Consider the following 25,777-nt stretch of genomic DNA (forward strand, 5'->3'; position numbering starts at 1 on the left):
CTGCCTCCTCTGTGCTCCCACAGAGTCTGTGCTGATTTCTGTCAACAGCACTCATCTCTGCATCGTGGGGCTTCCCTTCTGACTCAGCTGGTAAAGAAGCCACCTGCAATGTGGGAGACCTGGGTTTGATCCCTGGGTTGGGAAGATCCCCTGGAGAAGGCAAAGGCTACTCCAGTACTCTGGCCTAGAAAATTCCATGGACTGTGTAGTCCATTGAGTCACAAACAATCAGACACGACTGGGTGACTTTCACTTCACTGCATCATGGTCTTCCCTGGTGGCGCTGATGGTAAAGAATCTGCCCGCAGTGCAGGAGACCCAGGTTCAATCCCTGAGTCAGGAATATCCCCTGGAGGAGGGAATGGCTATCCACTCCAGTAATTTTGCCTGGAGAATCCCCCAGAGGAGCCTGGCGGGCTGCAGTCGATGGGGTCACAGAGTCTGGTATGACTGAGCGGCTAACAGTGCACTTTCTCTGTGTTGTAACAGATTGTTAATGCTACATGACAGTTTGGGATAATAGAGAGTGAACCCTTCAAAGCCAGTTACTCTGTTGCGTTCATCTTGGCATCCTAGATCTTCACACAAACCCCAGACTGAAAGCAGGCTATAGACGTAGGACGGATGGATGAATGGGTTACCAGCCAACCCTCTGGTTGGTTCACTCCTATTTGTGAAGTCGACTGTAAATCTCATCTGAACTTAAATGCCTTTGTTGACTTTCTTCAGCTTTGAGAAATCCCTTGGTTGACCACGGAAACTAAATCATGGTTGTTCATCTTCTCTTCTTAAAAAAAAAAAAAGTTATCATTAAATTAATGTCTATACTTTAGATTATAGGGTGAGGCTAGATCCCATTTGATAATCTTTTTCACAGCCTTTCAGACAAGATGAGAACTGGATAAACATATTAAATTCAACAGAGTAGATTACCTTCTTGGAGGGTTAGCATGCATGTTGGCTGAAAAGTCTCTTCAGAGGTGTTAATTATGTACCAAGAGGACCCAGGAGAAAGGGTGCTCTTATAGCCGATGAGTAATATGGGATTTGCCCACTAATAAGGCCTAAGAGTCTTCAAATTAAATTATGTTGCATCTGTGATATTACCTTAAACCAATTGGCATATAAACAGTGGCAGCAGAATTTTGAGAGCTGTCTGCTCTTCTTCAAGATTAATTTGCTTTCCCTGAGTTGTTTGTCTAGGAACAACATGGAGCACATGGTGCCCACTCTCTTAGGGTAGTATGCTATTTTCTTCTTTTTAGTACGAGAGTTGTGAGTTAATTTTATTTATTTATTCATTAAAAAAAATTTTTTTGAACATGCTGGGCCTTTATTGCTGTGTGGGCTTTAATAGATAAAGTTTGTCTGAGATCCTGAGAATTCTAGGAAGGAACTATTTTCCAGGTATAAAAGAGTTTTTTTTTTTTTTTAAAGGATTTTACCTTTATAATTTTATTTCCCTTTGGGCTCACATGAAAATTTAGTTTACATTAAAAATGATTTGATATTTCTCTAGCTCTCATCCAACATTAGTTCTAACCATGCTAGATGTGAAGGATACACTTCTTTGAATTAAAAACTTATATTGCAGACTATTGGAGAAGGCAATGGCACCCCACTCCAGTACTCTTGCCTGGAAAATCCCATGGATGGAGGAGCCTGGTAGGCTGCAGTCCATGGGGTCACTAAGAGTCAGACACAACTGAGCGACTTCACTTTCACTTTTCATTTCCATGCATTGGAGAAGGAAATGGCAACCCACTCCAGTGTTTTTGCCTGGAGAATCCCAGAGACAAGGGAGCCTGGTGGGCTGCCGTCTATGGGGTCACACAGAGTAGGACACGACTTAAACAACTTAGCAGCAGCAGCAGCAATTGCAGACTATCCCAGTCTCATGTAGATGATTGTAAAGTAGCTGGACGTCATCACCATTTGATCAGGATCTTAGTACTCAGAAGTGTCTGATGCAAAGATCTGGTTTGCTAGTTATTCTCTCGTTCCAGCAAGACATAGTAAGTATCTCTGGTGTTGTAGGTGGTGGTAAATTAGCAGTAAACAAGACACACGCTTCGCTTGTGTGGAGTTTCCATTCTCATCTGGATACTTAGTAATGAAGCAACAAAAGTGCCAGCTGGTGGCGAGGGCTATGGAAAGATTAGAACAGGGGGATGGGAGAGTGATTACAGGTAGCAGATAAACACCGTAGCAGTTAAATGCTCTTTTGAGAGACTGGCATTCAGATTAGGATCTGAATTAGAAGCAGCCATGGGAAGATCAGGGGGAACTGATCCAGTCAGAAAAAATAACCGGAACAAAACCCCCCCCAAATCTAGGAAGGAGCTTAGTGTGTTTGAAGAACAGAAAGAAAGCAAATATCGCAGATGGTTAGTATACATGGGCTTCCCGGGTGACTCAGTGGAAAAGCATCCGCCTGCCAAGACAGGGGAAGCTGTTCTATCTCTAGGTGGGGAAGATCCCCTGGAGGCGGAAATGGCAAGCAACTCCAGTATTCTTGCCTGGAGAATCCCAAGGACAGAGGAGCCTGGCAGACTACAGTCCATGGAGTTTCAAAGAATCAGACACGATTTAGCAACTAAACAGCAACAACATAGTATACAGAGAGTGGTGAGGAAAGAGAGACTCGGAAGGTGGGTAAGCATCACTCAGGACGCAGCCCACGCTGCGGGGGAGGCTCAGGCTCCGCTCTGGCTGTAGAGGAACTGAGGAAAGATCATTGATCCTGACTTTCTGGTGCCCAGTTAGTGTCTGGAATGACCCCAGGGAGTGTGTTGCTGCGCAAGTCTGCTGTTGGCCAGGTCAACGACTCACACTGCACCCAGGGGCTGACGACCCCCACTGTGTGTAACGCCAGGCCCCACTGCCTCCCTGTAGAGTGACGTGGAGCCCACCTGCGTGGGTCATTTCTAGGTTTAGATGCCTGTGTGGCCATCCTCAGGGTCCCAACAGAACAAAGAAGTGATCATACCTATGACCACCAGCCGAAGTAAGCACATTTGACAGTAAGCTCCATTTCACTTTTTTTTTTTTTTTTTGCATCAAGATATGTGTGTGTGTGTGTGTGCGCGCGCGCTGCCGTCTATGGGGTCACACAGAGTCGGACACAACTGGAGTGACTTAGCAGCAGCAGCAGCAGCGTGTGTGTGTGTGTGTGTGTGTGTGTGTGTGTGTGATATGCAGATAAGATGACTTTTTATTAAAGTATTGGGTTGCTGGGAATATTACGTCAGGACAACATTGCCTAAATGGGTTGATGAAAAATGTTTACCTAAATGAGAATGTGTTAAGTCTGTTTAACTGTTTTGTGACATGTTGTATTACTAGTATTCAGTTAAAATGATAAATGAATATGATATATCACCCTGCAGTTAGGTATACACAAGATAAAATACCTCAATTCAGCCATTTTGGTTCAGTTTCATAAACAGTTGGAGTCATTAAACATTAGGTTAAGCTAAACCTTTAGCATCAGGCAAGCAAAATGAACAGGTTTTGCGATTTTTATGACATTGAAAATGAAAAACGTTTTAGATGTTATTCATACTACTAAAGTTACATTAGATACAAAGATTGCCAGGTTCATTCCACCCATTTTCACAGTCAGTAGTTGTTTAAATAAAATATTATTCCCTTCCCCACCTCGTTGCTGTGTGTAGACATTGCCAACCACAGTAATTATGAATGTTGTTGGAAGCTTGCAAAGTTGTCACTTGCTGTGGTTTGGTGAAGTCAGAGCCTAAGGGAGGGTGTAAATTAAAGCAGAGAGGAGGAAGACTGCGAAAGGTCTCTTTTAACAACGACCGGAAAAAAAAAAAAAAAACAACAACTCAGTGGGAGTGGAGGCTGGCAATCTGCTAAAAGGAAATGAAAGGAAATTCTTCATTTCTAAATGGTTCATTGACCCATGATAATAAAGCAGCCCTGCAAAGAAGGATAATTATCTTTTTAAGTATCAGATGCCCTGTGGGTAAAGGCCTCCCTTCTTCTCTCTTGAAAAATGAACTGAGATTAAACAAATACTCCTTTTCCTAGTTTACCATTGACATGAATTTCCTGGTTATGAGTAAAAGTAATCAGTTTTCCCTTTTTCTTTCCCCCCCTTGTCTTATGGAAATCAAACCTGCCCAGCTGAGCTCAGTGCATTTCCCCCTGGGCCCTGAGTCCTACCAATAGTATGGGGAGCTAAAATGCTTGATATTCTGGTGAGACAGGCAATTGCAAACTTGTGGTTTTATTATGCCCCTCGGCTCCTTGGCTCAAGGCAGAAGCATGCTTTTTTTTTTTAAACAAGAAAAACGAAAGACACAGAAAAGAACATTAGCTTTTTTCTCCTGCTGGTACCTGAAAAATAAACAAGAGATTCAGTGTAGCTTGTGTGTGTATACATATGTATGTGTACATGTCTCTATGGGTATGACCATACATATATGATGAGTTCAAATACAAAAAGGAAGTGAAATGTTACCGATGGTGTGACATTGAATATTTATTTGCTACCCACAAATGATCACACATGTATCCGTTTTCTCTAGACTGTTGTTTGTTCAGACCAATAATGTAAATATGTTGACTAGTCTGACTAATAGAATACATTAAGAAGGTTTCAACTGCACAATCAGACAACCTAAATTGCTCAACCATGTGGCACATTTCCTTGTTATATAAATGAAGCTGGCTGTACATTTTCAGAATGTCTATACTCCTTTAAAAAAGAAAACTGCTAGTATCTTTTCATTAGCTATTTTTCTAGAGAGATTTTGATGTTAAAGTCTTAACCATGATGCTCTCCATAGAAAAACCACATAAATATTCCAGTTGCTTTTCCAACCCAGAGCCTTTGGCTGCTTGAGAAGACTGAGCTTCAGAACAGAGTTCAGGAGATAACAGTCCAGAATAGATCGGGCCTCGTGGCATAATTACTTCAGTCGGCACTTAAGCCTTTTTGAACACTGATGTCTTTTTCTCTTAAAAGAACTTTCTCAGGGCACCGCAGCTTCTCCTTCAGAGTATAATTAGCCGTGTTTGTCAGCTCTGTTTGAAGTCCTTAGAGTTCAGTGGTTGGTAAATATTTGTTCTTTCATCCCTTAGCCTTTGTGAGTTCAGGCCCTGGGCCTGATTCAGTGCTATGGGTATAAACTTCTTGGCGAAAACGTTCCCTAAAGCAAGCAGAATGTACCTTAACAGACCTCACTGCAGATGTGCTCGTGTGTCCCCTCCGGCCAGTGGAGCGCTTCCGAGACATGAGTCCCGAAGAAGTGACTGACTTGTTTCAGGCAGCACAGAGAGTCGGCACGGTGGTGGAGAAGCATTTCCAGGGCACCTCGCTCACGTTTTCCATGCAGGTGAGTATACAGAGAGCTCAGAAATTAGTCTTCATCCTTTTCACATTTTCACGTTGAACTCTCTCCCATGACAATGTTTCCCCATTTTGTGCCGTGTAATGTTGGCTTCCCAGGTGGCTCAGTGGTAAAGAATCCACCTGCCAGGTCAGGAGACGCAGGAGATTTGGGTTCGACTCCTGGGTCAGGAAGATGCCCTGGAGAAGGGAACGGCTTCCCCACTCCAGTATTCTTGCCTGGAGAATTCTATGGACAGAGGAGGCTGGTGGGCTACAGTCCACGGGGTCGCAGAGTCGGACATGACGGAGCAACTGAACACGCCATGCAGCCTGACACTGGGTTGGCCAAAAAAGTCCGTTAAGGGTTTTCTGTAATATGTCATAAAAAAGAAAAAGTCCAAACAAGCTTTTTGGCCAACACAGTAGTGTTGTTTTCTCCTCTTACGTGATTTCTTTTGCCTGTAGTTTGTCAGCAGTGCAGATCACAACCCATCAGGGTGACTTTAGGACCCACGAATGGACTGAGAACCAACAGGTGTGAAAACCACTGATGACACAGGGTGCCTCATCTCGGCTACAGCAGGCACACATTCTCACCCCAAGTAATCTGGGTCCTAGGAGTCGAAAGACTTCCTAAATTTGCAGAGTTCTAGTTTAATTTTGAAATTTCTGATTTTAAAAACAGTGCTTGCTCTGCTATTCCAAACCAGATGAACACTTACTTTTGCTTTTTATCATGGCTAATGACTGGATTTGTTTGCTTATTTTCAACTATTTCAACAAATAGTTTTGTCAAAATAGCTTTAGAAATCCCAGGGGAGAACCCAGACTAGGGAAAGAGTCCAGCTAGAAAAACACTTCCACCTTTTCTCTCAAGGTCAGAATAGCCAGGAAGGGCCCACTTTCCCGGCTGTTGCCAGGTGAGAGCCCGTATTCTTGCTCAACGGATTATGTTTATAGCAGATTTCCTAAGTTGAGACTTTAAGTCATCAGACATTAATTAAACTACATCTGGTTTAAAGATAACCAAAAGGTATGATACTTCACCTCCCCAAACATTTCCTTTAACGCAATTAAAACCATAGCCAAAAGCAAAGAGCATGAAAAGTAGGAAGGGGGTTGGCTCACTGGACAATTTGTATCATTTTTATACATCACTTCTCACTCTCAGACAGAAATGGAGGACTGTCAGTTTCCACACATTTGAAGCTCATGGTCCCCATGAGGAAACTATAAATTAACACACAATGAAATTGGATCTAAATTATTAATAGGCGGTATTTCTGAATAAGCAGGAGATACCATCTATCTGTTCTCACCTCCTTTTTTTTGTTTTGTTTTCCTATTTCTAGGATGGCCCCGAAGCCGGACAGACTGTGAAGGTGAGTGCTTATTATGTGCATACAAATTAATAGGGGGTGATTACGAGAACTAATAAAAAATCACACTGAGTCATTTAGAGCATATTACAGTTTCACTATGTTATCTTCGAGGTCAGAGAGACCCTCGGCGTTAGAGCCATAAATCCTGACATTATAAACTTTGCCAAGCAATATGTTTCCCATTAGTTTACAAGACATTTACCTTTTGTAGTAAAATTATTATTGTCCAAGTGCTCAAACAGAAACTAGATCATGGAGTTCTGAAATGCAAGCCAGAGTCCAGGGAGCTCATGGGAGGTGGTGTCTAGGAAGCAGCACAGATATTGGGCTCGGATTGCTGTGTCCCCTGTGAGGCCTGGGCGCCTCTGACAGCCTTCTAGTTCTCTGTGCCATCTATTGTTGCTCTGCTAATGTTGAGCAGAGGGCTTGCTCATGTAGTGGCCCCACATTTGGGTTGTCCCCTCACTCCTCGACCTGTGTTCCCCTCTGTTCTCTTTCTCTCCACCCACACACCTACTCTTTTCCTCCCTTTGTACTTAATACCAAAGGTCAATGTGATGTAGGCAGTGGAGCTCAGAAATGGGTTTTAAGTGTGCCAGAAGAGGGAAAGAGGATTTATTAGGAGAGTCTCTGCTTTCTTAATAAAATAAAATAAGAGAATGGAATCCTGGATGATTCTGAAGCTGAGTTTCAGTCTCCTTCATACAAATGCAAATTCCTATGCAGTTAGTTCCTAAGCCAAAATCATAGAAAAGTTCTTTTTTTTCCCCACCTCCATGTTAGAAATCAGAAGCAAGCCTAACTGGGGTGTTAATGTTACATTTTTGTGAAATAAGGTTTTATGGCTTTGAGACTGGCTGTGAGCAACTAAGGTAATACTTGGTTCCAAGCGATGCCAAATAAACTTAATGCGCCTTTGATGCTCATCTGCATGTGGCTATAATGCTTAACACAGCTACCACAGGGCTTTTAACACAGCATCTCTGGGAAGTTCTTTAAGGAGCAAATGTAATTCCTTATGATAAAAAAGAGCTTAGGCTTACTCCAGACACACAGTGTGATAAAGATGGAATTCTCAGCTTTTCTCAGCCTCTGTGCCTGGCTTCCAAATATGCAAATGATAAAAAACAAAAAACCCCACAACAGTCTAATAGGAGCAGCTTCATTTTGAAATTGTTTTTTGAAATACAGAGACCCAGTTGCTAGACTTTTTAAAAAAATCAATATTCAAATATAAATCCCCAAACTAGCAGATGAGTTAGATGCTTACTCCGTGCAGTATCTATTTAATGAAATTCCTTCAGCCATTCACAGTAACGCTGCAAAAGCATAGGAGTAACGGGAGAAATTCAGATCTTGTCAAGAGGCGGGCATAGGTTGATAGAGTGTACAAAGGATACTCAGCTGAAATGTATATGAATATATAGGTTATACGATCTCAAAATGGTATTTTAGGATTCTGAATGGAACATTAAAATATTTCCTAGACGAGCAGGCACTGAATAGAGACAAAAAGCAGATTAGTGGTTACCAAGGGCTGTAGGAAGAAGCGAATGGGAAATGAGGACTGAGTAAGGGTTTCTTTTGGGGATGATTAGTGGTGGAATTAGTGGTGAGAGCTGTGCACCATTAGGGATATTTTTAAAATCTGCTGAACTGTGCATTTGAAAATGGTAACTTTTATGTTATTTGAATTATATCTCAATTTAAAATGACAATAAAACTTAAAAAAAAAAAAAAAGGCAAAAAAACCCCAACAAGCATCGAATCTAGTACAGCTGACTACCATGGCTGTAGACTCTGACTCTAGTAGTGACAACTTTTTCATGTCCCAGTGATCTGGCTAAAATGTCTAATGATTTTGTTAGCTTTGGTGGTGATGATGGAGTAATTCTTGGAGTATAGCACTCAGATATAAATTGTTGAATGTGGTTCTTATCATTATTACCATTGTATTTTAGCTTCAGCTGTTTGTTTGCTTTTAGATTACAGTTTCTGGAAATTTTTTTATTTTTCTTTACAGTTTTTGGTAGATTATATTCTTTTGGACATCTTTCAGTTGTTTCCTATGTGATCACAGGATTTCTCCCATATGAATTAGCTGGGCCATCTCAAACCCTTTGTGTAATGTTAAATGGCTAAAAGAAACCATCTACATGCATTTGACCCTTGAATAACAGAAGTTTTAATGGTGAGGGTTCACTTACAGGGGCATTTTTTCAGTAGTAAATACTATAGCGATACAGATCAGTGGCTGGTGGAATCTGCAGATGCAGAAGTGCATGTATCTGGGCTGACTATAAATTGTACATGGATTTTCCACCTCGAGGGAGGTTTGGAACTGTTAGCCCCCAGGTTTTAAGAGTCAGCTATACATACAACTGGGCTTCCCCAGTGGCTCAGCAGTAAAGAATCTACCTGCAATACAGGAGACATGGGTTCGATCCCTGAGTGGGGAAGATCCCCTGAAGGAGGGCATGGCAGCCCACTCCAATATTCTCGCCTGGAGAATCCCAGGGACAGAGGAGCCTGGTAGGCTCCAGTCCGTAGTGTCACAAAGAGTTGGATGTGACTAAATTGCCTGAGCATGCACATACATACAACTATAACCTCAGTGGATGACAAAGTTTTGAAAACTGTCCTTTCAGAACAAGCCTATGTATCAAAAGTTGTCTAATCTATTTTTTCTAAGTATGATTCTTATACTGCTGCTGCTAAGTCGCTTCAGTCATATGCTACCTACCTCAGAATTACTTTTCATGTTACTTTAATAGAAAGGTTGATTCCGCTTTTATTCTAAATCTACTGATTTAGAATCTTTGTGTTTGGGGCTTTTGTGTCTTCGCTGTTAACCTGCGCATCCTATGAGTCTTCTCAGATTGTAGATATTTACTAGTGTTGCTGTTCCACGGTGATAAAATAGTGCGTGGTGGTGGCCCCATCACCTTGACCCAAAGAAGCCAGAAGTCAGCCCTGCCAGAGAGCAAAACTGCACCATCAATATCTAGCTATTGGGTTTTGGTTTTCCAGTTATTTATTTACTATTACTTTTGGCTGCACTGAGTCTTCATTGCTGTGCAGGCATTTCTCTAGTTGCAGTGGGCAGGGGCTACTCTCCAGTTGTGGCAGGACTTCTTACTGCGGTAGCTTCTCTTGTTGTGGTTCTTGGGCTCGAGACACAGGCTCAGTAGTTGTGCTGCTCGGGCTTAGTTGCTCTGTGGCATGTGGGATCTTCCCAGACCAGGAACTGAACCTGTTTTCCCTGCATTGCATGGTGGATTCTTAATCATTCAACCACTAGGGAAGCCCCTAGCTATTGGGTTTTGAAAACAAAATATGACTGAGCGTTTTAGATTTTGAAATTCACACAGTCGAATATTATGAGGCAGTATTTGACAACCTGCCATGGAAACCACAGTGACTGTTTTGTTCATCTTGGCTTCTGTCTCTTGATATGCCACCTAATGCCTGGAGTATGAAGCATTTTTGTCTCACACTGCGTGGTAATAGCAATAAGCCCAGTAATGGTCTCTTCCTCTGAAGCAACCATTGTTGTTAGCGGAGGGGCACCACTGAGTGAGCCTCTTGAACATGGTGCCCCTTTAGGATTTTTTGTTTTGTGGGCTTTAAATTCTTCTTTGCAAAGAACAAGGTGGACTAGCTTACTCAGAGAGGCATTTGTGCCAGGAAAGGAAAATATCAAACTAAAAAAGTGACCTCTTCTCAGCTGATTATTCACTCTCCCATTTGAGTTTAAAATAAGAGGGCACCGTTATCCACCAGGTGATTGGTGAAGCAATTTCAATATCCTACAGGCTTAAGAAATGATCCCTTTTTTCTGGCCTCCAACCATGCACCACCATATGCATCTATTGATATGTATCACCACCTACCAGGGGCTTCCCATGTGGTGCTAGTGGTAAAGAATCCACCTGCTGATGTAGGAGTCACAGAGATGAGGGTTCAATCCCTGGGTTGGAAAGTTCCCCTGGAGTATGAAATGGCAACCTGCCCCAATATTTTTGCATGGGAAATTCCATGGAGAGAGGAGCTGGTCCACGGGACCACAGAGTCAGATACAACTGAGCAACTGAGTGTACAGCACCTCCTCATGTTCATATACAACCAGATATTGCTTTATCATTAGCCCTCCCAGACACCCCCTCCCATCTGAAGTAGCCCTCCTAAGCCCCACACTCCCTATCCTGTTTGCCTTTGTCAACTAAAAACAAAACCCCATAACCTAACAGTTGTGGATTATGTTTTATTCTGAGACCCTACTGAGGACTATAGCCTGGGAAGATAGCCTCTCAGATAGCTCAGATGAACTGTTCCAAAGAGAAGAAAAGAAGTCAGGATATATAGGAGTTTTCCTGGAAAAAAATGTAGTAGAACATCAAAAGATTACTGATAATCACACCAAAAAAAACCCTTCATCTCAGGGTAGTGATTTTGCTGCTTCTTCAATGTGTGGGAAGGTGCAAGAGTCTGGCTTGTTGAAATCATCCCTTTGGTATACATCTTTACTATCTAGGGCCAATATCCACTTTTTCTCCTTCCTGAATTCCCCTTGGGGTACACTGTAGGAGCTGCTGCAATAGCTGATGGCTTAATGGCAGACAGCGTTCTTTGTCCAGGCCTTATTTGATTTCCTTCAGGGTCTTCTTCAACTGTCTTTTATTTGTTGGTATGCTACTTTTTTTTTTTCCTGTACCATATTGTTTCTTTAGTCCCTGGAGAATGTAAGCTTCATGAGAACCTGCATTTTGCCATTGTTTACTGTGGCTCTCTTGGGTGGTATGGGGAGGAGAGTGGAGATGCTAATGATAGAATGAATCTATCCTCCTAACTTGTAGAAGCAGATGATGTGTTGTGCAATGTGGAGGTGTGGGTTTTCTGGAGTTTCTGTCAAGAGTCTCCCTTACTCTGCCATCACTGACAAAGACCAGAATTTCCACTAATCCAATTCCCAAATCATACTCGAAAATGTAATTTCGACTAGCCACATCATTAAGGCAATGTTCTGTCCTTTAAAAGAGATGCTACTGAGTAAGTTTAATGTGAGCTTTTACAGCAATGACTATGTGCATCTTTAGGTGGGAGAGTGCTTTAGGTGTATTAAAGAGAGAGATTTATGGCAGGCAGGTAATTTAGAATTTTATAAGAGCTATTTATAAAATATGCTTGCTTACACTCTTCTGTGTTTATGGTGCTTGAATCCTCTACTTAGATATTTAATTTTATAGTGCTAACGCTGTGGGAAGTGTCCCTTATTAACTATTGATACATTAGTGATTCCTTTTTTGGATAGCTTCCGGAAGAACAAAGAGAGAAGTTCTTCAAATAAATGTGATTTACAAATTAAAATAGCAATAAACAAGCTCTCCATTCACTGAAGAGTTTCTTAGGTCCCTTCCAAAAGATTTGCTAATCTTTGCAATTCATGAACTTAGAGGACATTTTAGCTCTAAGTAAAGTCTAGGAGCTAATACACTTTGACATCAGTAAGAGGCTCTGTAGAAGTTTTAGCTTTATGAGTTTGGGCCAGCCTCTTAACCTCTATGAACATTTATTTCCTCATATTTCAAATGGGGGAAAACCCTAGCAAATATGTTGAGTGATGAGAAGTAACCAATATGAAGATGGGAATAGAAATGCCCAGCCCACCACATCTTATTCCAAGGGCCTTATGCATGTTTCTTTCTTTTTTTTTAATTACTTACTTAATTAATTTTTGGCTGTGCTGGGTCCTCATTACTTTGTGCGGGCTTTCTCTAGTGACATGCTGCTGCTGCTGCTAAGTCGCTTCAGTTGTGTCTGACTCTGTGTGACCCCATAGACGGCAGCCCACCAGGCTCCCCCGTCCCTGGGATTCTCCAGGCAAGAACACTGGAGTGGGTTGCCATTTCCTTCTCCAATGCATGAAAGTGAACAGTGAAAGTGAAGTCGCTCAGTCGTGTCCGACTCCTAGCGACCCCATAGATGGCAGCCCACCAGGCTCCCCCATCCCTGGGAGCGGGTGTCTCTTCTCTAGTTGTGGTGTGCGGGCTTCTCACTGTGGTGGCTTCTGTTGTTGCAGAGCGCAGGCCCTCGGGCATGTGGACTTGGCAGCTGCCTCTCTAGGGCTCTAGAGTGCAGGCTCAGTAGTTGGGACACACAGGCTTAGTTACGCCAAGACATGTGTGATTGTCCCCTGCAATAGCAGGCGTATTCTTAACCCTTGGACCACCAGGGAAGTCCATGGTTTTGTTCATTTTAATCTTACTCTCAGTTTTCTTGTCCTTAAGACAGGCTAAGGTGTCGCTTTATGAGACTATTTGTGGTATACAGGTTATTTGAAGCCCTGTCTAGCTCATTTATTCATACAGTGAATTCTCTCACTATTAATTACTGCCTTTTAGCTTAGATTCTTGGGGGAAAAAAAACCACTTTGTTCTGATCATATCACTTGCATAGTTTGAATATCTAGTTTGAACTTACAAAATTGACCACTTGAACATTCAGACATCTGCCTTATTACTTGGGGTATGAAATCTCAGCCCCGATCATTTTCAACCTCTGCTGTATCCCTTGGTGGTAATGAGTAAGCTGTGCTCCTGAACCAACAGTGTACTTCACCACGGCTTTAAGTGGCTTCAATAGAACAGAAACCTGTCTGCCCCCTCTGCTGGCTCAGTAGGTCTGATGTGAGACCCAGGGCACTGCATTTTAACAGACACGGTCAGTGATGTTCAAATACAGATCTCTCCAGTGCAGAGCCACTTAGCAAAGAAGTGATGGGATGTGGTGGGATGTCCACACAGCAGCTTGCTTTCCAATCCAGAAGAATTCTTCATATTTGGTGTGCAGAGAAAGGAGAAACCAACATCTTAATCAAAATGATTCTTACTTGACTGGTATTTATTATTTTCATCTGGAAAGAAATTTCATGAGAACTATAATTTGCCAGAGAACTTTTATCATTTGATTAAAGCCATGAGAAAAATCACTTTGCCTATGTTTATATCTAATGCCTGTGTCTACTGCTGAAGAATTAGTACCTTCAGGATGCAATCACTTTTATCTTCTGCAGTTGCCTTACAACTTGCATCTCTGCTCTGAAAATGAACCCAGTTTGCGTCAGTTTTGTAAATCGAAATTCAGTTTGGTGTTCAGGGGATGGGTTGGGTGTACAGGTGGGAGTGGACACCTCCAATCTCATCCTTCCCCTTGACTTTCCTTCCCTGCCTGGTGATTTGGAGGCAAAAGCCCTCATCCCTGGCTTTCTAGGGAGGAGGAGGGAAATGAGCCTGTCTTTCCCCTGTGGGAAAGTTTCTTTCTTCTTTCTTTCTTCTTCTAAACCCTTTCTTTCTTTTTCTAAACCCTTTCTTTCTTCTAAAACCTTAAACCCTCTTCTAAGTGAGTATCAAATCACTGAGTTTTTCTATTTCTACTTAGTTAATCTTGAATTGCATGATGCCATTTGGGTCAAAGCACTGAAAGGAAAATTAACCAAACTCCCCGGTCTTCCTCCATTTCTATTTGTTAATTTTTCCCCCGTTCTCTTAAACTCAAGGGCAGCTTAGGTGGATTGGAGGGGAATGCTGCAGATGGAGTGAGGGTGGAAGGGAAATGTCATCAGGACTACACTCCTGTTGAAGAGGGAGGACTCTGGAGCCAGATGGCCTGGTTTCCTTCCCAGAGCTATCACCTATCATTTCTATGACTCTTGCGAAAGTCAACCTTTTTTAGCCTCATCTATTTATAAGGTTTTAAAATGGGGGTCTTAATAGTATCCTGCCTCATAGGGGTGTTGTGAAGATCAAACAGATTACAATACATGTAAATGTCTTTGACATAGCACTTGACACAGGAATGTCTCAATAAATATTTGCTATTAGTTTATAATTTTCACTTAATCCTCATGAGTCTAAAAATAGGGCATTGATAGTTTATGCTTAGACTAAGGTTTATGGAGGCAGTCACTTAACAACAACAATAAGAACAACAACACAAGTTACAGATAGGAGAGTTGGGAATCAAACCCAGGCTTGTCTGAAAGCCTGATTTTCCATTATATCATCTGAGCTGATCCTCAGAACACCTCGCACTCAGTTGCTGTTGTTCAGTCGCTCAGTTGTGTCCCACTCTTTGTGACCCCATGGACTGCAGCACGCCAGGCTTCCCTGTCCTTCACTGTCTCCCAGAGTTTGCTCAAACTCATGTCCATTGAGTTGATGATGTCATCCAACCAGTTCATCTTCTGTTGCCCCCTTCTCCTCTATCTTTCCCAGCATCAGGGTCTTTTCAAATGAGTTGGTTCTTCATATCAGGTAGCCAGATTATTAGAGCTTCAGCTTCAGCATCAGTCCTTGCAGTGAATTTTCAGGGTTGATTTCCTTTAGGATGGACTGCTTTGCACTCTATAAGCATAGCCAAAGGTATCTAAGGAGATGTTTTGTAAATATTTTGTCTCCCTCAACACAGATTCATCTGCATTATTTTTCTCTGCTTAGAATAATGTGACTTCCATCTAAAACTACCCAGGGGACTCTCTCTGTAATTTTATATACAGGTGAAGGTTAACTAACCTAAATGCTACTTTATTGCTGGATGTCAATTTACAGCAGAATTATATGTTTTAGATGTTTAATTTTTCGTTAGTGCTACCAAACAAATTCCTTTAGTAATTGGAGGTCCTGACATATAGCAAAGTGGGTATTGGCTGTTAAATTTATTTGGGGATCTGTGACACAAAAATGTGGCAAATATTTTGATGCTTTCTTAATGTCAGTGTTTTACAGGTTTCGGTGGACTATTTTTCCACCTGATGCTCAGAGTTTGGGGGTTTATTTTACTCACTGTCAAATCAAATATACTGTGAAAGGCAAAGTGCTTTATAGACTTTAAAGTGCTAAGTAAATGTAAGGCATTATTATTCAGAGTCACCTTCTTCCCTTTGTTGATGCAGTTGGGGCACTTATTCTCTGTCATTTTGCTGTGAAATACTAGGTGCTAAGTACTAGTAATCAGTGAAGATACTATTCTCTCACTACTTTGCTGTATATGTTTCAGGTCTAGGACAAAATTCTCTAACTCCATGTAACCACTTCATTTTAAAGTTTTAAACCTGTGACATCTAAATAACTGGCTTGGGTAAAATGTTTATTTTGTTTAAAAAAAAAAAAAAGTAGTTAAACTTGTTCCGATGAATCCTGTGACAAGGATTGAATAGTTTTGACTAAATATGAGTGGTCAGTTCAGTCTTCTCAGATGATTAATTTGTCACAGGCCACATTCAGTTCAGTTCAGTCGCTCAGTTGTGTCGGACTCTTTATGACCCCATGAATCGCAGCACACCAGGCCTCCCCGTCCATCACCAACTCCCAGAGTTCACTCAGACTCACCTCCATTGATTCGGTGATGCCATCCAGCCATCTCATCCTCTGTCGTCCCCTTCTCCTCCTGCCCCCAATCCCTCCCAGCATCAGAGTCTTTTCCAATGAGTCAACTCTTCGCATAAGGTGGCCAAAGTACTGGAGTTGCAGCTTTAGCATCCTTCCTTCCAAAGAACACCCAGGACTGATCTCCTTTAGAATGGACTGGTTGGGTCTCCTTGCAGTCCAAGGGACTCTCAAGAGTCTTCCCCAACACCACAGTGCAAAAGCATCAATTCTTCGGCACTCAGCTTTCTTCACAGTCCACCTCTCACACCCATACATGACCACAGGAAAAACCATAGCCTTGACTAGATAGAGCTTTGTTGGCAAAGTAATGTCTCTGCTTTTGAATATGCTATCTAGGTTGGTCATAACTTTCCTTCCAAGGAGTAAGCGTCTTTTAATTTCATGGCTGCAATCACCATCTGCAGTGATTTTGGTGCCCAAAAATAAAGTCTGACACTGTTTCCCCATCTATTTCCCATGAAGTGACGGGACCAGATGCCATGATCTTCGTTTTCTGAATGTTGAGCTTTAAGCCAACTTTTTCACTCTCCTCTTTCACTTTCATCAAGAGGCTTTTTAGTTCCTCTTCACTTTCTGCCATAAGGGTGGTATCATCTGCATATCTGAGGTTATTTACGCACCTGAAGTACAGAACAGGGAATGAAAGCCCCTAAAATATGGGTGCTTTGGTTGAAACTGGACATTTCCAAAAAATTAATTAATTAAAAATAAAGGAAACTGGACATTTCAGCTCAAACAGATCCAGACAAAACTGAAAACATTTGTTTCAGTACTCAGTAAAAATAATAAAATATGAAAGGAGACGTCTTTTCGAGTGTGAAATGTGTGGGTCTATATATTGCCCAGTGAAACAGGCAGCACTGTGTTGAGATGCCCTTGGAGTTCAGGGCCAGGCGGAAGGAGCACCCTGGACAACCCACCTTTGGGAGCTTTCACTGCCTACCTAATATGGTCCTTGGTTTCCATTATATTATTTATATTTTATGAAGAAATATAGGAAACCATCTCTATAATTTTTATTTCACAGGCATCCCATCAGAAGAATTTTCCACTGGGACATGATTCTGCTCATCCATTCTTTCTTCTGTCTTTATCTTAAGCACATAACTAGTGCTCAGCCTTCCTATGTTCAAACCTCTGATTTTGTTGTCAGTCGTTCAGTCATCTCTGACTCTTTGCAACCCCATGGGACACAGCATACCAGGCTTCCCTGTTCTTTACCATTTCCCAGAGTTTGCTCAGACTCATGTCCATTGAGTTGATGAGGCCATCTAACCATCTCCTCCTCTGTCACCTCCTTCGCCTCCTGTCCTCAATCTTTCCAGCACCAGCATCTTTTCCAATGAGTGGGCTCTGATGATGGGGCCCCTAAAAATGTGTTTTGAAAAGACCCCAGTTGTTTATGATGGTTACACAGATGTATGAACTGCCATTTTATCTGTGTACCTAAATATGTTTTGATTCTCAGTCTATGTGACCTATACTTGCAATTGATTCTGGCGGTTACCCAGATTTATGAACTGCTGTTGTATTTGTTTAATATTAATATGTTTTGATTCTTGATCTAGATGACCTAGATCTGATTCTTATTCCCAAATTCATCCTGAATTATTCTGTTTGTCCTTTATGCCAAAGCCATTACTAAAGTAATTCTCGAGGCTTAAAAAGCAGCTAGAAGACTTAAGGGTTTGATGACCAAGCCTGGGTTAGAGGGAAGGCAGGATAATGAATAATAGACATGGCAAGGTGCAGAAGCACGTACATGGAAGAATTCAAATAATGACCTTTCTAATGACATCTGAGTGAAAAACATGGGGTTGGTGAGAATGTGTAATGGCTGTGGGGCCAAACACAGTGAGAAATTCTCCTCCAATTTATTCATGAAGTATGTTAGTGCTGAGAAAGGATAGTTTTGAAATTTTAACCTGATGTGTCATGAAACATCAATCCTACACCTTCAGTCTCATAGCAAATCCTCTTGCTGGAAGAGCTGCTCATCCACCAGGATGAGGGAAAGAGAGACATAAATTGCTAGAAGCCTTCTGAATCAGATTAATCCCACACCACAGAGGGAAAGGATGAAAAGGATGGTTTGCAATCCTTCTGGGCTCATTCAACATAAAGATAATTGTATTCAGCTCTTATAATGAAAACCCACATTTCTTTCCCCTGTAGTTTTGAATACGCTTTTCTTGTTCCTGCTGTTACATAAAAAATAAACATGAAGTTGTTTAGGACGTTGACCTTGCCTAAAGTGGTTTAGAAGAATAACCAACATAGAGTGAACAAAGTGAACCCATCACATATTCTTTTACTTTGTGGTGAAATCCATTTATCTACTGTTCATATTCACATCTCTGCCCCCCGCCCCAGGGTCTGTGTGTCAGCGTTTGGTCCCTGAAAAAATTTTTTTCTAATCATACTTTCGAGATGGGTGCCCTGAAAATCGACCCAACAGGACCTTTTTATTTGTGTTTCAATTCTTCCGTTGGTTATAAATGGTATGAACTCCCAGATGTGATCAAGTTCCAGCAGGGTAGTTTTGAGGACACTGTTTAATCTTAGAAGGAGTAAATGTGATTCCAAGCTCAGCTCTTCTGTCACATGACCAGGGATGAAACTCATTCTTGAGGAAGAACTTCAGAGCAGGGGATGACTCAGAGAACCCCAGACAGGCATGTGGGCTTGAGAGTCATGTAGTATCTCTGCCTTCCCGTAAATGACCCCCTTCTGTAGACTTTAAATTGGTCCAATGTCTTTCTCTACACCTGGGAACCCAGTGTGCTTTACAGTAGCTGCTTCCAGCCTGGAACTGCTCTTCTCTGTGGTTGAGGGTGAGGATTCCCTCACTGCCAACAGTCTCCTGTTACGGCCTCCCAGGAAATGAACATCCTGCCTGCTTGTGCTTTTATATTGGGTTGCCCAAAATGTTCATTTGGGGTTTGTCCATAACATCTTACAGAAAAACCTGAATGAACTTTCTGGCCAACCCAATATCTAGGATTCATTCTTTATTTGTCCATTGCCTACTGTGTTGCACATATTGGTACAGGTCCTGGGAGAACAAAAAGATTGAGGCATAGTCCTTGTCTATCTTTAAGGACAGGTAAAGTAAGGGCTATAAGAGAGGAAGACTAAGAAGGTTGTAGAAGTTGTATATTGTTGTTGTTTACTCACTAAGTCCCATCTGACTCTTTGCAACCCCATGGACTGTAATCCCCCAGGCTCCTCTCTCCATGGGATTCTCCAGGCAAGAATACTGGAGTGGGCTGCCATTTCCTTTCCAGGGGAACTTCCTAGCCCAGGGATTGAACCCATATCTCCTGCATTGCAGGAGGATTTTTTACCACTGAGCCACCAGGGAAACCCAGAATTTGTATAGTTCATATTAATTCCTTCTACCTAAAAAAAAAAAAAAAATTCCTTCTACCTGTGTTGATTTGGTGCCTACTGTGTTTCAATACTTCAGGGAACTGGGATACAATGAGAGGAAAGAAGGCCAAGGAATAACTCTCACCTTATTGTCTTTCTCTACATGAAAATGAACAAGTAAAATAATTGCAGATTTTGAGGAGTTTTAGAAAGGCTGTAAATGGTGCTGTGAAAGAGGAGAACATAGGGAGAGGGAGGGGAATGGGGAATGGGGGAATGGGCTGCTTCAGGTAGGGTGGTCAGAACAGGCCCACTGCAAAAGTGACCCATAAATTGAGAGCTGAGGAATGAGCAGAGTCCAGCCAAGGAAAGATCTGGGGAGGAAAAAACTTCTGGGCCAAGGACACAGCAGCAGAGATGAGCTTGGCAAAGTCAAGGAGATTGCTGGAGCCTGGGTGGGCAGGGCTTCAGGGTGGAGAGAGAGGTGATGATGGAAGATATGTTTGAAGAGATGAGCAGAAGGATTGTCCTACCAGCATAAGTACACCACCACTGTAAGGAGTCGTACTTCTATTTTTAATGTACCTATTCTTTGGGTTGTATTCTATGGACAGAGGGTATTTCACATGTACTCAGTATGGTGGATCTTTTAAAGTGATCTGGCTTTCAAGTTTCTAGGAAGTTGAATAGTTCGGTGTCATATCTCTTCTGGGCACTGCTTGTCTCCCCAGAATACTCTTCATACTGTGCTATTTAGCAGCCAAGGAGACAGGATGCATGCGAATCCATCTCGAGCTCCAGGTGCTCACCTCATGTAGCTAATCCAGAGGATGGCACGTTTTTTCATAGAAGCCCAAGTGGTAAACATCTTAGGCTCTGAGGGTTTGATGATCTCTGTCACAATTATACGATTACCTTTATGGCACAAAGGCAGCTATTCAAAGTATGTAACTGGATTTGTAAAAATGGGTGTGCCTATATTCCAATCAAACCGTATTTGCAAAAGTACAGTGAGCAAGTTTTGGCCCACGGGGCTGCCCATCCCTGGCTTCAGCCAACTCTTTGCCACAGCGATGACTGATTAGCCTGACCTAAGTCACTTAGAGAATAGGATTCCCTCGGCTTCAGAAATGGCTGTTTCCAGATCTGGAGGATTTGTGGAAAGGGATGCTTGTAAATAAGAAGGCACTGAGCATGACGCTGCTGGCCACCATCTTAGTATTCCCAGGATTCCAGGCTGCTTTAGAATGAACCAGATGCTGAGGCCCGAATGGCACAGATGGAAAGAAGCTGGATCCTTGCTCACATGAGCGGGGGTTCTGAATTAACCAGCCCTGAATCCTGTACGACATCTAGACTTTTTGGTTACATGATTTAATAAAGTCCCCATCTTGTTTCGTCCAGGAAGACTTGAACTTTCTGCTACTGTCCATGAAAACCATCCTCTATTTGACCATCTCCTCTAAAATATTCAGTTATTGTTACTCCTTAGTATGCTTAACTGGCAGTTTGAGTCAACAATTTCTAAAGTGTTTCTGCATATCTGCAATACTCATCAGATGCCAAAGGGGATTGTGGAGTGAAAGTCTGCGAATCAATGGCCCTAGAAGAGCTTAACTTCCCAAAGGCTCCCTTTAGTGCATGACCACAGGGTAATTCCATTAACTTTAATGACTGGTGCTGTACAAAATGGGCCCTGTTAGTCTATTCTTCCCCTTCTTTCTGTGTTAAATCTTCTCCTGCAGCTAATTCTTCAGGGTAAGGTATGTGCACCGAAGCCGTTCATTCCTTGGCCTTTATTAATATATGCAGGACTCTCTCTCAGGGAAGGAGTGCTAAGTGAGTACATTAAAAATGAATCCACTGCCCCATTTGTGGACTGTGAGAAAACCCCAGAGTCAGGGACGTCAATGGATTATTATTGATTGTTCTAAGATCCAATAAAATCATAAATATGGCTCAGAACAATGACTGTGGCCACATTAGCAAATTATCAAATCCATAACTTGCTTCTGAGCCTGGCCTCAGAGATTTAAATAAAGTGCCAGAGGGTAGAAAGTTGTATTTTAGAAATGTGACAAACCAGGGCTAGGAAAGAGAAATTTATGATTTAATTTGCTGTGCAATCTAATTGAGAATAACTATTAGATTTTCTTTAAAGTGAACTTTGATTAGGTTTCAGGTGTCAGAAATAAACTGGAGATAGGGGTCAGTTTACACTTTTCTGGGAGTCTGTCGGGAGGGGAAAAAGAAGGTATTCATCGCAAGGAATGACTTTCCTGGGTGACCTTGCACCCTGCCTTCTGTTCTTATTTCCTTTGTTCAGATAATTAGGTTATACCTGAGACTAGCTGGTTCTTCCTAGAGACTTGCTTTTTACTTTCTTCACCAAGTGTCAATTTTCTCCCGTTTAGAAATAAATCAATTTGAAATGAAATTACCCAGAGCATTCATTTTTCACCATCTAGTAAATGAGTCTCTCAAAAGAACACAAGGTCCTCCCTTTTCAGCTCCAGCTTAATAAAAATCCTTCTTCTCCACGGAAGCATCTTGGAAGTATTGTCTCTGCCTTCTCCAGGCTTCCCATCTTTGGCAGACTACATGTGAGGCGATATGTGCTCTGTAAAAGGTGCTGTCGGCCTCTCTGTAGGGTCCCACACATATTTTCCGAAGATCTAACCTGAAGTTGGGCTGCCTGGTTTACAGTTCTAGCACATAGCAGGTGGAAAAAGCTGCCCTGGCATTGTAATACGCATTAGCCATTATAGGAGTTCACTGGAAGCTCTGGCCTCAGACGCACTCCAGTGACACGCACACACACGCACACACTGGTGGCTGGATTTTCAGGAATGGGCTGACTCTCTTCCAACTCACTTCAGTGAAATGGAAAAGTGATTTGCACAAAGGTAAGTGAGATTTCATAGTCATCTGTGTAGAACAGGCTGACGGACTTTTGCAGACAGTCAGCAGAAGCCTGAAAACCCAGCTGAGAAATGATAAATTACTGCTAACTGTCCTAATTATCCCATGACACTCTGTGTTGAAACCTGACTAAATTTTGCTGAAACTTACAAGTTGGAAAGAAGTTTAAGGTTTAATAAATTATCCATAATAGAAATGCTTTAAAGAGAGAGGAAAGGGAGAGAGAGAGAGCACAAGCGAGTGTCGTAGCCTAAGAGCTGCTATTGATCACCCAACAGCTTCTTGAGCCGTAGAAAGAGGCAGGAATTGGGTGAGGGAAATGCGTTAGATAAATTATAACTTTAATTGCCAACCTAATTGATGATATTTAGCTTGCTTGTTAGGTTAAAGAAGACTCTGCGTCAACTCCCAAGGTCATTACGTTAATAGACCTGGTAAGCATGTAATTTGCGATGAGTTGATTTGTGAACGTCATTGTTCTCTGCAAACGGCATCATCATCATACCAGCTTTAAAGGATCATGCACTGACTACATGCGTTTGTTTCTTCGTGTTTTAGTACAGTCATCTTGTACTTACCCATCTTCTCTATTTTATCGCCTGAGGTTTAGTTCACATACAAGTCCATGTAAAATGCCTAGAGCGATGGCTAGCTTACTTTTTCAACAGCCATCTTATTCCAGTTGGGAGAACTTCAGTTAGAAAAGTTTGCTTTAGCTGCCACAGCTGCTGCTGCTGCATCCTCCTCTTTTTTTAAATTTCCTCTTCCTCCTTTCTTCTCCCTCTTGCTTGTCCTCCTTGGCTTCCTCTTCTTTTATCTTTCTGCGAATCAGCACGGCAAGAGCGGAATGTGTACTCTTTCATCTTTCTCTCTGGAGTCTGGGCATTCTGGATTAATTCTGTACTTTCTCTCCTTTCTTAAAACCTGTAGGATTTGAAAGAAATGTGTCCTTCTTCCTTTAAGGTCTCATTGGCGCCTTTAACTATATAGGCAGCCTGCCAAAATTTGCCAAACCGGTTCCCCACATCTAGATGTTGTCTGTTTGCTGACTCTTTTGTGTTAAACGTGTTGCCTAGAATTACAAGGGATTCTGCAGATGACATAGGAGGAAGTGGTATATTGCAGTTCTTGGAACATCTTGTAGATATCTTAAACTTGAGGGTGATTTCCCCAAGTACAGAGCCTTCCCGAAGTCTGGATATTCTTACTGCAGATGAAGATCATTGAAAATGAAATGGTTAGAAAGATCCTCTTGGCAGGCATTGCTATAAGGTGGAATTTCTTGTCTCCTTTCCATATTTTTGAAGACCATCACGTCTGTTCCTTGATATGGAGTCCCGTGGTGTAAACCATCCTCAAGATCAATTGGTTATTGATAGATTTGCTCTTTGGTCTCACTGTGAATGAATGCAGAGTGAATTGTGAACTAATATATTCTTCCTTGAGCAATCTTTGAGGATTTTTTCCACACCTGGGGTATTTGCAGACACTGACTGTTCTCATACCTAACACTCACCAAGTGTTTATGCTAGTTATTTCCCTCATAGCAGGCATACAAAAGGCATTTGGAGCCCACTGAACTCTTACAGTTCAGTTCAGTCGCTCAGTCGTGTCCAACTATTTGCGACCCCATGGACTGCAGCATGCTAGGCTTCCCTGTCCATCACTAACTCCCGGAGCTTACTCAAACTCATGTCCATTGAGTAGGTGATGCCATCCAACCATCTCATCCTCTGTCATCCCCTTCTCCTCCTACCCTCAATCTTTTCCAGCATCAATCTTTTCCAGCTTTGTTTTCTTGACCCTGAGACTGAAATAAGAATACGGTTCCCTGCTGCATAGGATTTTGTGAGCATCAAGGTCTTTTCCAGTGAGTCAGTTCTTTGCATCAGAAGGCCAAATTATTGGAGTTTCAGCTTCAGCATCAGTCCTTCCAATGAATATTCAAGACTTATTTCCTTTAGGAAAAAAGACTGGTTGATTTCCTTGCAGTCCATGGAACTCTCAAGAGTCTTTTCTAACATCACAGTTCAAAAGCATCAGTTCTTCAGTACTTAGCCATCTTTATGTTCCAACTCTCACATCCATACATGACTGCTGGGAAAACCATAGCTTTAACTAGATGAACATTTGTCGGCAATGTAATATCTCTGCTTTTTAATATGCTGTCTAGGCTTGTCATAGCTTTTCTTCCAAGGAGCAAGCTTGGGGTGACAATTGGAAGTATAGTTTAATGATAAGCCGCTAATTCATTAAACATTGGCAGGGTCATAGAATCTTTTCAGTCTGAAAGCTCTGGGTATTTTCTGTAGAATAATTCAGGTACACACACAAGGTTTGCATTTAATTTTGGGAGCTCTCCTTGCCCCCGACACCTATCTACCGATTCTTCAACTGAATTTACCTAAACTGTTGTCTTCCACTTCAGTATTTAGCATAGTTAGGATCATTAACCTAAACTGATGGGGTGAATTTTGAGGCAGGTTACAAAGAGCCCTGTCTTCCCTATCTGAGAGATTTGAAATTATAAACTATTTCCCTCACTTATGAGAATTGTTTGCTCTGAAGATTGAGACTAGCTCTGCTCACTCTTAGTTATGTGGCTTTAGGTGAGTGTCTTGCTACTCACTCTGGCTTTGTTTTCTTGCCCCTGAAACTGAAATAAGAATACAGTTCCCTCCTGCATAGGATTTTGTGAGTAATTCAGGAGGCCACAAATGGCTTTCTTGGTGCCCTCTATTTGTATGTATCAGTTATTTATTGTGACCCAGCCACAGGCCAGCTTCTCTTCTAGCTTCTGTTAGGACAGGAGAGAACAAAGAGAGGTGGTCCCTGCCGTCAGAGCATCTTCTCACTTGCTTTGTCATCATCACCTCAGCAGTTTTGCCATCAGCCCTGGGTGAAGGAAGGCTGATCAGAGAGTCAACAGAAACCCTGGGAGAGGAGTAAAGGTGGATCTCAGTTTATTTCCAGTCCCCTCAACTCACCCTGTTAATGGGCCCCGGATTCTTATTGATGTTGAGCACGTTGGTTTCCAAGTAACCTGAGTTTGACTTACTAGTCAAAAGGAGCTGAACATGCAGGCTGGTTCTTCATGTTGAAAACTGTAGTCTATCAGATGTCACTGGGGGAAGAGGGTGGGGTGAATAGTCTGCAGACATGTAGGTTGTCTGTGAAGCATGGCCCCTAAGATGGCTGTTTGCTCCACTGAGGAGCTTAATGCTCTATTTCTTGCATCATGGGTTCTTTTTTTTTTTTTTTTTTTAATGAACAATTGAATGATTGAGCAACCATTT

General features: G+C 42.0%; 1 protein-coding gene across 5 annotated transcripts in view; it reads left to right on the top strand.

The window, feature by feature from the left end:
- Positions 1 to 25,777, top strand: part of FHIT (fragile histidine triad) — a 1,556,965-nt gene that overhangs the window by 1,243,517 nt on the left and 287,671 nt on the right. For all 5 annotated transcript variants that reach the window (XM_005695769.3, XM_018038276.1, XM_018038275.1 and 2 more), the window contains 2 exons: positions 5,218 to 5,363; positions 6,712 to 6,741. In XM_005695769.3, coding sequence (XP_005695826.1) covers positions 5,218 to 5,363; positions 6,712 to 6,741 — 176 coding nt within the window. The remainder of the gene's footprint in view (positions 1 to 5,217; positions 5,364 to 6,711; positions 6,742 to 25,777) is intronic.

The sequence above is a fragment of the Capra hircus genome, chromosome 22, assembly GCF_001704415.2.
Source record: "Capra hircus breed San Clemente chromosome 22, ASM170441v1, whole genome shotgun sequence".
NCBI classification, from domain to species: domain Eukaryota; kingdom Metazoa; phylum Chordata; class Mammalia; order Artiodactyla; family Bovidae; genus Capra; species Capra hircus.